This window comes from Nannospalax galili, unplaced genomic scaffold, assembly GCF_000622305.1.
Source record: "Nannospalax galili isolate Female #2095 unplaced genomic scaffold, S.galili_v1.0 scaffold409, whole genome shotgun sequence".
Lineage (NCBI taxonomy): Eukaryota > Metazoa > Chordata > Mammalia > Rodentia > Spalacidae > Nannospalax > Nannospalax galili.
Window position 1 is genome coordinate 2,339,997 of NW_008360308.1, and position 13,074 is coordinate 2,353,070.

The 13,074-nt window shown below is 50.7% G+C and overlaps 1 protein-coding gene across 1 annotated transcript; it reads left to right on the top strand.

The window, feature by feature from the left end:
- The first annotated feature begins 2,445 nt into the window (after positions 1–2,445).
- Opn4 (opsin 4) lies at positions 2,446–11,568 on the top strand. Its single transcript, XM_008824437.1, has 10 exons — positions 2,446–2,589; positions 3,151–3,296; positions 4,750–4,883; positions 5,216–5,419; positions 5,953–6,124; positions 6,441–6,596; positions 7,500–7,607; positions 8,388–8,568; positions 9,563–9,706; positions 11,530–11,568. The coding sequence occupies exons 1-10, from the start codon at positions 2,446–2,448 to the stop codon at positions 11,566–11,568; spliced, it is 1,428 nt and encodes a 475-aa protein (XP_008822659.1).
- Positions 11,569–13,074: the final 1,506 nt, after the last annotated feature.

Here is a 13,074-nt window from a genome sequence, read left to right on the forward strand (position 1 = left end):
ATTAACTGATAAATGGATAATAAAAATATGGTACATTTACACAATGGCATATTATTCAACTGTTTACAAAAAACAAAATTATGAAATCCACAGGTAAATGGATGGAACTGGAAGCAACCATTCTGGATGCTAGCTTTGAATCTTTAACTATGCATATTTCAATTGGAAAGTCCATAGAGGTCAGGAAGCTAGTAAGGGACATGGAGGGAGATTTGTGGGAAGAGAGACAAAATGGAGTGATATAAAGGAGAAAGGGGGAATAATGGAATAGGAAGGATTAAATGGGGTGGGGAATGGGAGGGCAGGGTAGAGAATGGAGTATGGGGAGGGATAACTAACGATAAAGGCCTTTTGAAAAAGCTATATAAAAGCTTTCTATATAAACTCCTTAAAATATAAGAAGCTTAAACATAAGGAGCTTAAATGGAGCTACCCTAGAATGGAGGATAACACCCTTCCTAGACACCACAAGCGAAGAAACAAAAAGCCGGATGCTAGCAATAAGATCCATCTTTTGGAGCTGTTGATCATATGGAGTCCCATAGATAGACCCTCAAACAGAACTGACTGTTGTCATTGCTCTTAGTTTGCCCTCTAGAACTTGACAGTAAGACTCTATTGCCGAAGACTGCATATGTGAGTTGTAGAACAAACATGAAATAATCAAGTTGGTGTTAACCTTGAAGTTTCATCTCTACTGGCTGCTTTTCATATGTTGAAAGGTGCTATGCATGCGACTGGAGGAGAAAAGTAATAGTCAGTCTTACCCAGCTGTGAACCCTGTGAGCTACAACAACTGGCCTGGCAAGATTTGCCCACTGATGCAATAGTGGCACAAATATGGGAGTAAGCAACTACTTTCTTGTTGGACCTAAGGCCTACTTAACAAGCTGGAGGGTATGCCTGGCACTTTTATCAAGACCAAGAACCTGTGACTAGACAGGCCACAGGCCACAGAGAAGAATCTACTCCTATTATTCTGCTAAATAGACATAGGACTAAGCTGACTCCTGATAACGTTTGTTTCACCCCTGATTAGTGCATCACTCAGCTTTTACCAAAGGAGCTTCTTCTTGCAGCATATGGTGATTAACACAGAAAGACTCACAGCTGGTCAACCTATAGAGAATAAGAGGCCACGGAGTGCTCAACCCTAAAGGGGACACCTGTATCATACCTTCTCCTCCCAGAGCTCAGGGATCATTGGGGAAGAGGAGGCAGAAAGATTCTAAGAGCAAGAGGTTGTGGATAAGGAAACTCTGTTTTCTACATAACAGGGCAATTGTACATATGAACCCACAATGCTTGCAATGGCACATACAAGACCTACACAAACCCAAGCCAGACAATAACCTAGCATGGAGGGGGCAGGTGGGCAAGAAGTCCCAGCCCCGACTAAGAAGCTAGTGGTAATTGATAGTTGCTGGGAGAGGGGGAGTTAATTGTCTTTAAAGAGTGTGATGCAGGGTGGGCTGAGTGGGCTCCAGGGGACATATCCACATCCAAGAGCATTTGGGGAACACAGATTAGACTCAATAAGCCTTAAAAAAAATAGAGTACAAGAAGCAGGGAGAGGGGTAGATCTGAGGGGAGATGGGGAAGGATTCTGAATATGATCAAAATACATTGTGTGACATTCTCAAAGAATCAATAAAAAACATTTTTAATTGATTTTAAAAAAAAGAGAGAGATTTCACTATGTTACCTAGGGTGGTTTCAAACTAATGAGTTCAAATCACCCTTCTGTCTCAGCTTCTCACGTAGCTGAGATGCTAGTTACACAGCCTTGTGCATGGCTAGGACCCACTTCATGTCCTTGAATGCCATATAATACTGTATAATCTTCCTTTATGCCGGGTAATGTGAAGATGCTGTGGATTCATGGTCAGACTCAGAGAAAGGGCCATAAGAAGTTTACTTGCCCAGTGACAGCCAAGGGCTCCTAGGATAGCAGAAGCTGCTCTTGGTGAGTTCAGGGAAGAAAGAGTGGAGCATGTCAGAGCAGAGGGAAAAGCCTTCTGCCCAATGCTCCCATAAACATTTGCACGTACATATACACACATTCATGTCACCATCATCAGACTCTTGTGGGCAGACAATAGGGACCATGCCTGAGGGAGCCAGAAGCAGGAAACCACTGAGCATGTGCAGCCCCTCCACCCCCACCCAGCACTATTACTTAAAGATACAGAGGGATACTGCAGCTATGAGTGACCATAACTGTAACTGTGACACTTAATCCTTTGCGCTTCACCAGGCATTGAGCAGGCAGCAGTCCCAAGAACAGCTCCAAGCTGAATCTACACTGAACCTAAGAACAGGCAGCAGGTAGACCAGGTGGCGGTGCCAAGGATGGAAGAAAGTCGGGAGGCTGGGCGCAAAGTCCTGAGCTCTCCATGCCTTTGACTTCTCTGTAGGCCTAAGCAAGAACCATACTGCCTCATGATGAACTCCCCTTCAGAGCCAAGAGTCCCACCAGGCCTAGCCCAGAAGCCCAGCTTCATGGTCACCCCAGTTTTACCTAACCAGTGGATCAGCTTTCAGAAAAATGTCTCTGTCAGCATCCAGCTTCCACCCGCCAGCCCCACGGTAAGCCTGGGTGCATGTACATACATGGAGCCTCCCTTCCCCAGCTCCCACCCTCCTCCTGCTTTGACAGGGAGATAGAAAATGTTAGAGCTCTGCTAAGGGACCTTGGGCATATCACTGGGCTGCTCTGAGCCTTCCCTATACAAACTGGCTGAGAGAGTAGGGTGCAGGCAATATCCTCTGCAGAGAGCACTGGAGGGTCAGAAAGGCTGACCTGCCCTTGGTGGCATCTACTCCTTTCAGCAGTTGCCTAAAGAGGAAGGCATACCCTGGGCTTCTGGATTTGTCCAGGCTAGAGTAGGACTGGCCCTAAATCCTTTTCTAGTAGCCTCACAGGGCAATGATCTCCCAGTAATGACCCCTTAGGAGCACACAGGGGCTTGTGCACATAGGGACTTAGGGTTAAGTTTGGGAAAACCTGCTTTTTCCCCTGTCTTGAGAGATTACACCTGACTTTCCCTGCTTGCCTTATTGGCGACCACTCTTCCTTTTGGGGAATATCTGAAGGTGATGGAGAATGAGGTGATGCTCTCCCTTTTTTCTCTCTTTCTCTTTCCACAGGCTACTGGAGCTCAGGCTGCTTCCTGGGTCCCCTTTCCCACGGTCGATGTCCCAGTCCATGCTCACTATACCCTGGGCACAGTGATCCTGCTGGTGGGGCTCACGGGGATGCTGGGCAATCTGATAGTCATCTATACCTTCTGCAGGTGCCTGGCTGGTGGGGCTGGACCGAAGGCATTGTGGGTGGCTAGACTTGCAGACAGGGCAGAATGCAAGAGCAGAAGCATCACCCAGCTCTGCCCAGGGCACTTCTGAGGATGAACAGAGAAGCCAGGACCCTACCTTCTATAGTGTCAGGGCCAGGTCTTAACCTTCAAGCTTAGGAAAAGGAAAAGATGGTCCAGGGAAGCTTGAATGGCAAATGCCCATTGGGCCCTAGGCACATCCTCTGTGGAGGGCAGATACCCCTAGGTATCTGTCAGGTGTCTGTCTATTCTGCCATGCTCTAAGTTGACCTCCATCATCTTCTGCCCCGGGGGCATCCTCTCTCTACTTTGAAGAGCATCTTTGGGTCCTGAGTCCTCAAACTCCTCAGAAACCATTCCTAGTAATCACCCTGGTTTCCCTTCTCACCTAACCTGCTGGGTAGCTCATGTCTGAGACAAGTAGGTGGGTCAAGGAGTGAGCACAGACTTCAGACTCTGCCACAGACTAGGCAAAGGACTAAGCCAGTCACTTATCCTCCTTGAATTCACTTCTCTTCTCTGCAAAATGGAATTGTGACTTTCTCCATGAAGTACAGGTGATGAGTAAATAAGCTCCTGTATGTGCATTGCTTGGCAAATGAACCTTGACCTTGCCACTCACTAAATTTTGTGAGTGGGAGCAAGTCACTTCCTGAGGGAAGGTCTTGGTGCTCTCATCTGAAAAATGGGAACCATGATAGATATAAAGATGGGTCTGACAGATGAGGTTTGTGAAGCTACCTGTCCCATGGTCATAGTAATCAGGTCTTGGGCCCTTTGCCACCTCAAGGATGAAGGCTGCAGAGACAGGTGTGCTGGACTGGGCTGGGCCAGGACAAGCTGGACAGTGGAAGGAGGAGGTGGAGTTGGAAGAGGAAGAGAAAGAGAAGGAGGAGGAGGAAGAGGAGGGGGAAGAAGGAGGCATGAGAAACCTGTGGGACGGCTGTTGGGGCATGTGTGTGGGATTCCACAGGGAGCTACATAAACCCAGAGGGAAGCTACTGGGAGACTGGGACAGGGGAGGTTTGTCCAAGGAGAGAGTGAGTCACACAGAGGGAATCCTGAGGGTGAGAGGAGGAAAGGGATGTGGTCCAAGAACTGGCCTCCTGGGCAGGACAGCGTGTTTTGGAGACATTGCTCCTCAATTAATTCTGAGGAACCCACAGTGGGGGATCCCTCAGCCCATAGTGCTGGTGGTGCCTGCTAGACTGAGGGGCAGGTCCGTGGCGACCCAACTTGTGTGGACGCATGTATGTGTAGGTGTGAGTGTGTGTATACACAGCATGTCTATGTGCACATATACACGTAATACATGTGTGTATGTGTGTGTGCATATGTAGCTGAGAATGGGGGGAGCCCCCCACAGCTCCAGAGGCATTAGGAAGCACTCTCTAACTGCCTTTGACCCTTGCAGGAGCAGAGGCCTTCGGACACGAGCGAACATGTTCACCGTCAACCTTGCAGTCAGTGACTTCCTCATGTCCTTCACTCAGGCCCCTGTCTTCTTTGCCAGCAGTCTCTATAAGCGGTGGCTCTTTGGGGAGGCAGGTAGACACTTGGAGCTCCCTTTTTTCAGAGGGAGAGGGCTTGAAAGGGTGATGCCACAGTGGAGGGTGGCCCAGATGAGGCAATTTTCTCTTGCTGGGCACAGTGGGAACTACCCTGAATCTCATGAGTAAGTGAAGAAGGAAGATGGTGTTTTGTTCTTGAGGCCTCTGCCAGCTTGACCAGATATGGCAAGTGGGCAGGGTAGAGACACAGCTTGGGCCTACTTTGCTGCTAGGCAGGAAAGGAGCTGAGTTTGCCTCATCCTCAGGCTCACCCTCCCCTTGGGTACCTGGAAAGCTCCCAGGGACTTAGGGAAGGGGATGTACCCACAGGCTGCGAGTTCTATGCCTTCTGTGGGGCTGTCTCTGGCATCACCTCCATGACCACCCTGACTGCCATAGCCCTGGACCGCTACCTGGTGATCACACGCCCACTGGCCACCATTGGGGTGGCATCCAAGAGGCGGACAGCACTTGTCCTGTTGGGTGTCTGGCTCTATGCCCTGGCCTGGAGTCTGCCCCCCTTCTTTGGCTGGAGTAAGTGAGCTGGTGGAATTAGGGGAGGGGCGCATAGACTGAGAGGGGTAGGGGAGGTAGGTGAACCTGGGTTGGCTGACTGCTAGGGGACATATGGACCACTTAGGCCTCAAGTCAGGTGGGCATTCAGGGGCATCACTAACAATGGGGAGGTTTGGAGTACTTTGACAGGGACTAGAGGATCAGCCAGGTAGCTTGTTGTCAATTATAGGGGTTATTGGGTGGGGTCAAGCGAAGCTTAGCTGATACTGAGTTTGCAGTGAGTCAGACTAGCAAGGGACTGGAGGTGTGAGGCCTCATCAGGCAGGAGGACAGCCCTGAAGCTACAGAGGGGCTGATATAATACTAGACTGATGCCCCTTTTAGAAGCAGCTTGGATATCTCCCTCCACATCTCCCAACTGCCACAGGCTTCCTCACTCATGGCCTCAGTAGGTTATGCTTGGGAACCCTGAACCCCGTATATGAAGCCCCTGCTAGACAAGGCTAGGCAGTGCTGCAGTGAAGGCTGAGTACCTGTTCCCCGGCTCCCAGGTGCCTACGTGCCTGAGGGGCTGCTGACCTCCTGCTCCTGGGACTACATGACCTTCACACCCTCAGTGCGTGCCTACACCATGCTGCTCTTCTGCTTCGTGTTCTTCCTTCCCCTGCTCATCATCATCTTCTGCTACATCTTTATCTTCAAAGCCATCCGAGAGACAGGCCGGTGGGTGCCCTGTGTAAAGCAGATCTAAAAAGCGCCAGAGCATGCCCAACTCCAGGCAGGTAAAGACAAGTGAGTGCATGCACTTACAGGGTGCCTAGGAAAATTCCTGGAGATAAGGTCCTCTGAGCAGGGGTTAGAGAAGACACTCCTGGCAGAACCATAAAAGGGCAGCTGAGGCTCAGTGCAATGAGGATTTTCTGGACGTCAAGGATGCCTGTGTGGGCAAGGACGATCCTTCTTATGTGTCCCCAAAGATGGTCCAGGGAGGCACCCAACAATAGTTGTACTCACTTTAACATAAATGTATCCCTACTAGGGCCTGTGAGGGCTGTGGTGAGTCCCCTCAGCGGCGGCGACAGTGGCAGCGGCTGCAGAATGAGTGGAAGATGGCCAAGGTCGCACTGCTGGTCATCTTCCTCTTTGTGCTCTCCTGGGCCCCCTACTCCACAGTGGCCCTTGTGGCCTTTGCTGGGTGAGCAGGGGCTAAGGAGCTGGTACAGGGGCTGAAGGCATAGGACCAGGTAGCCTCTTCCTCCAGCCTGACCTGAGCCAGCCAGCCTGACACCCCAAGTCTAGTTCTACAGCCTTGTACTGTCCCTGTGTGACATGCCTTACCCCAGGGGATCTTGCCCAGTATCTGGAGGCTTCAGGGAGCCTCTGGGTTATCTACAGTTGCGCCTGGGGACCTTCCATCTCCTTGAAATCATTCAGCTATCCCTGAGGTTCCTGTTCACTCTTTGCCTGAGCTGTAGGCATGCAGCCAGGACTGTTGTCACCTAGAAATGATCCCTAAGAGTGTCTCTCTAGCATTCTGTGGATAGAGGCTAGAGACTATAGTACTTCCCACAGCATGGGCAGGGGATAGACTTCCAAGGCACTTTTCTGACAGTGAGAGTTATGGTAAGTATCCTGGACTATTTAGGTACCAATTTTCTCAAGTGGTAATAGTGCAATCTCCTCTAGGGGCCTACCATGAGTTTCTCTAAGGCATCCAGGGAAGCAGTGTGCATTGGGTGGAGTGAGAATTAGCATTGCATGTAGAATCTAGGGCTGAAGTCAGCTGAGGGGTATGGAGAGATATTTCCAGAGGTACAGGCTCTAAGGGACAGTGGGACTTAGCCACCCCTGCTCCCACAGCCTGGCACATCTTTCTCCTTGAACCCTACCCTCAACTATCCCTGGTTCCCTTCTTTGTTATCTTAAACCAGAACTCCCCATGGCACTGCCATTCTTTCCCTATGGGGCTGACTTGGCCATGTTGGTTTTTGCTGGGTTAGGATTTGAGTGTTGGCAGGGTTAGGACCCGAGGAAGTTTTAAGGGTAAGAGTCAATGGGGGGGTGTGACTAAGGGACCCCATAATCTTTTCTGTCCTAGGTACTCGCACATTCTGACGCCCTACATGAACTCAGTGCCAGCTGTCATCGCCAAGGCTTCTGCCATCCACAATCCCATCATTTATGCCATCACTCACCCCAAGTACAGGTGCCACCTCTTCCAGACCTCCCAACACACATAGAGGCAAGGAGGGTCTGGGCCTGCAGATGAGGATAGAGGCCAGCTCTCTCTCCGATCTCTTACATATGTATGTGGGAGTCATGAATACTTTGGAGCAGCTAGTGACACTGGGTAGGATCTGGAGTTGACATGATGCCTCTTCTGCCCCAGCATCCTACAAGGAATATCATGGCTTCCTGAGTGGAAGCCAGGTCTAACTACAGAGCTGTGCCATAAGGTAGCGAGGGCAACTGATTAGCAGTACTTCCTGGGCAAAGCCAAACCCCCCAGGAAGTGACATCCTGCAAAGACCCCAGCAGGGAGTGGTTGCCCCCACAATGGCCCTGGCAGCATCCTGAGGTAGTGTGAACAGATTCATGCTAACAAAGCCCTACTTTGGGCCCCCATCACTGCTTTTAAACCTGGTGGTGTCAAATTCTTGGTACTTCCCCAATGGCCTCAATCAATCCAGCCCAGAGTTCTCAAGAGTACCCATAGGACCCATTCCTAGAGATATTGCCTGCGTCAAGTACGTGAGTACTGGAAGCAATGTCCGCTTGCTTTTGAAGCAAGGCTGTCCCTCTACTTCTACCACCCCAGGATCTGTTGCTTATCCCAGCAGCCCTATAAACCTATCAGTCTCCTTCACCCAGTCTTTTTGTCCCCATCATCACATCTGTCTGTATACCACTCTAGCCCTGTATCAGTCTGTTCCTTCCCTCTCCTTTCCATGTCCTTTTGCCCTAACCAGATACATGACTCCTGCAGGCTAGCCATCTCCCAGCACCTGCCCTGCCTGGGGGTGCTGATAGGCGTGTCAAGCCAGCGCAGTCACCCCTCCCTCAGCTACCGTTCTACTCACCGCTCCACACTGAGCAGCCAGGCCTCTGACCTCAGCTGGATCTCTGGACGGAAGCGGCAAGAGTCCCTGGGCTCTGAGAGTGAGGTGGTAAGGATGCTGAGTGCCCTCATCAGTTGGCACCTCGCCATCCCTTCCCCAATCAGCCCTAGGGAACTGGATCTGGCATGGCCACCACTGAGATCGGGGGACACTCAGCACCCCCAACCTCTAGTGTATCATTCTCTGTGACAAGCAAGAATACTGGGAATGCAGAGAAGATTGGATGGCAGGAGGTTACCCAACAGCAGATCCAGTCTAAACGTGGTCCTTCCAAGTCAAGATCACTTCTTTTTTCCATGGCAAGAGCTGGCCCAGGGCCTGTATTCCTTAGCACTAAGCTACCACCTCACAGGAGGAACTGCAGGATGCAGGGAAAGAAGGAACGCTAGCCTGGGTTCAGACCTGGCTTCAAACCTCTGACCACCACACTCTCACTTGTATTTGGACAAGTTGCTTATTCCTCCATCTCCATGTCCTTTAAAAGGAGAATAGTTATCTCTACACCCAACACTGATAGGGGATTCAGGGGGAGCCATGGGTACTTCATAGTTGTTCCCAGTCCTCGGTTGGGACTCTAATCTTCCCAGAGCTTGGAGCTGTGGTGCTCCAAGTGTGCCCAGGAGAGCTTCTTGTATCATGGACTCCTGTCCCTGGCCACAGTCAGGCTTCTCTATCTTTCTCTCTAAGGAGCCCCACTGAGAACCAGCATGATTGGACTGGCCAGTTCTCTTCCAAAGTTCTATCCCAGAGGTTTTCTTTTAAGCTATAGAGCTGTGGAAAACAAGGACCCAGTCTCATTTGTTACCAGAGGCCTAGACTGCCATGGCCACCCATCTAAACGCCTGCTTAATCAGGTGTGTATGCAGCTACAAGTGAATATACTTTTCTAGGCTTTGGTGACCACAACTTTGCAAATGGTGTCATGGTCCCCTTCCATAAATACTTATATGGAGGTTGGAGAATGGCATGATGGGGGAGGAAGCAGGATATGTTGTAGGTAAGTTGTCCCTGTTACCTCAAAGTTACTCTCCTGTTTCCCTAGGGCTGGACAGATACAGAAGTAACAGCTGCATGGGGAGTTGCCCAGGAGGCAAGTGGATGGTCCCCTTACCGTCATAGCCTGGAAGATGGGGAAGTCAAGGCTTCTCCTAGCCCCCAGGGACAGGAAGCCAAGACTTCTAGGAAGGTGACTGGGCCTAGTACCTGCCAATCTGTAAAGGGGCGGGAAGGAGGCACAAGCAGCCTAAGGAATGGCCCATGCACCATACACCCAGCCTTTGTTTATCTGCCTAGATGTCTCTGTGACCCCCAAACATCATCCTGAGCAAGGCTTGAGTATGATCTGTGACTGTTTGAGGTGGTGGTGGTGGGGAATGTCTGCATGTGACTGTGTGATTCTGCATACATGAAGTGTTGTTGGCTATATTGTGTCATGACATATGTACGGTATGGGTATAATTGTGTGTGCTCATGAAGATAATTGGTTTGCAGTAGACATAGCACAACTCCTGTGCTCATGTGCCAGGTATATGCTCTCTGTCACTGTGACATATCAGGATTCACAGCTAAGTGCCCCCCGAGCCCTGACTCCTGACCCTTCATCTGCTCTATATGAATGAATGGCATACACTTCTCTGTGTGATTTTGATGCTGTACATACCTGGTGAGAGGGGGCTGCAAGCTGTGTATGTGCTCACCGTGAATGCCCTGAGCTCAGGATGTCACCCAGAATACTTGTGGCTATTAAAAGAAGGCCAGCTGTCAGCCCAAGTGCCTATGGAACGGAATGTCAATGGTGATTAGAGAAGGCCATATTCTGGAACGCTGGAAATGCCATGAGCACAGGCACCCAGGCAGCCCCGCCCCCTCAGCTGACAGCTTCTCATCCTGCCCTCCTCTCACTCTCTCACAGTAGCCCCCATCAGCCACTGAATGTTCTGGGGCTTCCCCAGTCACCGGCACAACAGACACATCTTGTTTTTCTTCCCTCGTGCTGCTTCCCTGTGTGCACACGAGAGGAGCCAGGGGCTGCTCCTGTAGATGGGAAGCCTCTGTTCCCCCTATGCAGTGTATCCAGGCATTATGCATGGCCACAGAGGCCAGGGCAGAAGCCTGGCAGTGACCCCTCGGCTAGCCAGGAAATGGTTGAAGACACAGTGCCTATCTTGGAGGGAGGAAAGCCAGGAGGGGTGTTGGGCAGGGAGGGTCAACCTTCAACAGTCACCAAACACGGGTGATAAGCACTGTTATTAAGTTATGAGCACGCAGAGGCAAGTTCCTGAGGCTCCCCAGGGGACAGTGAAGTGGAGATCTCCAGGCAACCTGGGGGAGGGTTTGAAAGGTCTAAGTGAATGTCCCATGTGAGCACTATGGGCTCAGGAGTGGGAACTCAGTGTCCTGTAACAGGATTTGTGTGTGTGTGTGTGTGTGTGTGTGTGTGTGTGTGTGTGTGTGTGTGTGTGTGACTCTGGGAGCATCCAAAGGGACCCTGGGGATGATGTCGGGGATGTACAAACAAGATGGGTAAGAAGTTGAAGGAGCAATGGCCTAGGGGTTCTCCAGATCAAGTCTCCAGATATGACCCTGAGGAGCCAGAAAGGGGGTTGGTCACTTTTCAGTGTAGGTGGGTCATTCTGATGTACCCCAGGAAGGATGCTAAGTAAAGTAAGCCTGTAGAGTGAACTTCCGGAGGAAGCTGGTGCTGCAGAAGAGTAACTAGGATAAAGGGGTATCAAGGGAAAGATGACTGGAGGGCAGGCATGAAGAGTGTGAATCCCAGGAATCCAGGAGCCTAGGGACATCGTAGGGGTCATTCTGAAGACAGTCTAAGATTGCTAGCTTCTTCTTTGAGATGGGTCCTTGAGAAGGCCCATTCCCAACCTTGACGACAGCCTGGCCCTTCTACACTGCTGCCTTCACCTGTCAATGTCCCCAAGCTGAAGGGTCATTGAGAGACTGCCCCTGTAGAACACTCCTCTGGATAAATAGATGTGTGCTGTTTGTTTTCAGACCAAAGGGCAGCTCCCCAGCCTCAACCTCAGGATGTAGGATGCCCACTGGTTCTCCCTTTCTTCTGGGACTTGTCCAGCCCCATTACCACTTACATATATGGATGCAGGATAATCTCACAAGCCTGTAGGCTTTGAAGATGGCCCTGTCACCTGTGCTGCACTGGATTCACAGCCCCAATGACTTCCTGTACCACAAAACTACTGCCCTGAAGCACAGTCCACAATACTAAGCTCAGCAGCCACACCTGGGCTTAGCCTGAAGCATGGATTCCCAGGCTCTCCTGCTTTACTTCCAGCAGCTCCTATCACCTCTCCTCAGATGCTGTATGCTGCAATTGTCCAGGCGATGACAATGGCAATGGCACCGGGGAATACACTATGAGCCAAGCATCTTAGCCATCCTATGTGCCAGGCTGGACAGCTCATTGGCTCATGAAGGTCAGCCCTGCATCTCCTGCTGCCAGTGGACAGAGCTGGACACAGACTTGACTTTATGCACTAGAAATAACCTCTTCACCTCCAGCTCCTCGGTACCATTCCCACTGCAGCACACATATACATGGGCAGTGGTGGGTACATAGGTACCTATTTGCATGTACACAAAACACATATGTGCATACCCTGCCTCTGTGGTTTGTTTCATATCTGTGGTCTAAGTTCTTTACAGATTATGTAACTCTGATGGGGCACAAGAAAATAAAAGACATGGTGTGATAAACATGGTGTCTATCAGTGCTTCAGTGGAAGAGAGAACCAGGCTTGGTCTTAAAGCTTCCGTCAGCTTCTTCCTTTTTTCCCTTGCTCTCCAGCTTGGGACTTTCCTGAAAGACCATCTCAAGCTGTGGGGGATCAAAGCAGAAGAGGGACAAAGACCAGTGTGTCCCATCTGCTCCTCCCCAATGAGATGCAGAGGTCTGCCTAGCCTGCCTAGCCCATGGGTACCAGCTGCTCTCCAGCTGGCTTCTGGTCTCCCAAGGGAGGCAGATGGAGGGAGGTTGGCCTTCCCCTTTAAGAGTATCCTCCTGTTACCCCTCCCTTTTCCAGAAGGAAACATCAGGCAGGGCCAGAGTCCAGAAAAAGAACCTACAGCTCCAGGTATAACCTTGCCTGGGCTCCTAGTGCAAGATCGGCCCTTTCCTTCCCCCTCACTGGTTGTGTAATGCTGCTGGGTCCTCCCCAGCTGGGCAGAACAGACAGTCTAAGAAAGGGGACAGACTTGAGTTAGAAATGAATGGCATGGGGCATGGGATAGGATGAGAGAGAGATGGGGGACTGGCCTCCAGTCCAGGACAGGTGGGGTTTCATGGTACAGGAATGAAGAGGTGTTGAGACAGGGAAAGAATGCAAGTCCCTCCCTGGCTTCGTCTACTTGCTATTTTTGTGCCTTTGGGCAAATTACCAAACAACACTGTAATATGGGCACTCCTGCCACACACCTTTTGTGTGCTAGGTCCAGGGTATGAGGCTGGAGTTCTGGCAGCTAGGAAATTACTCACACCCAGGCCTGCAGAGTCCTCTAGGCCTAGCATCCTGGAGGTTAGCA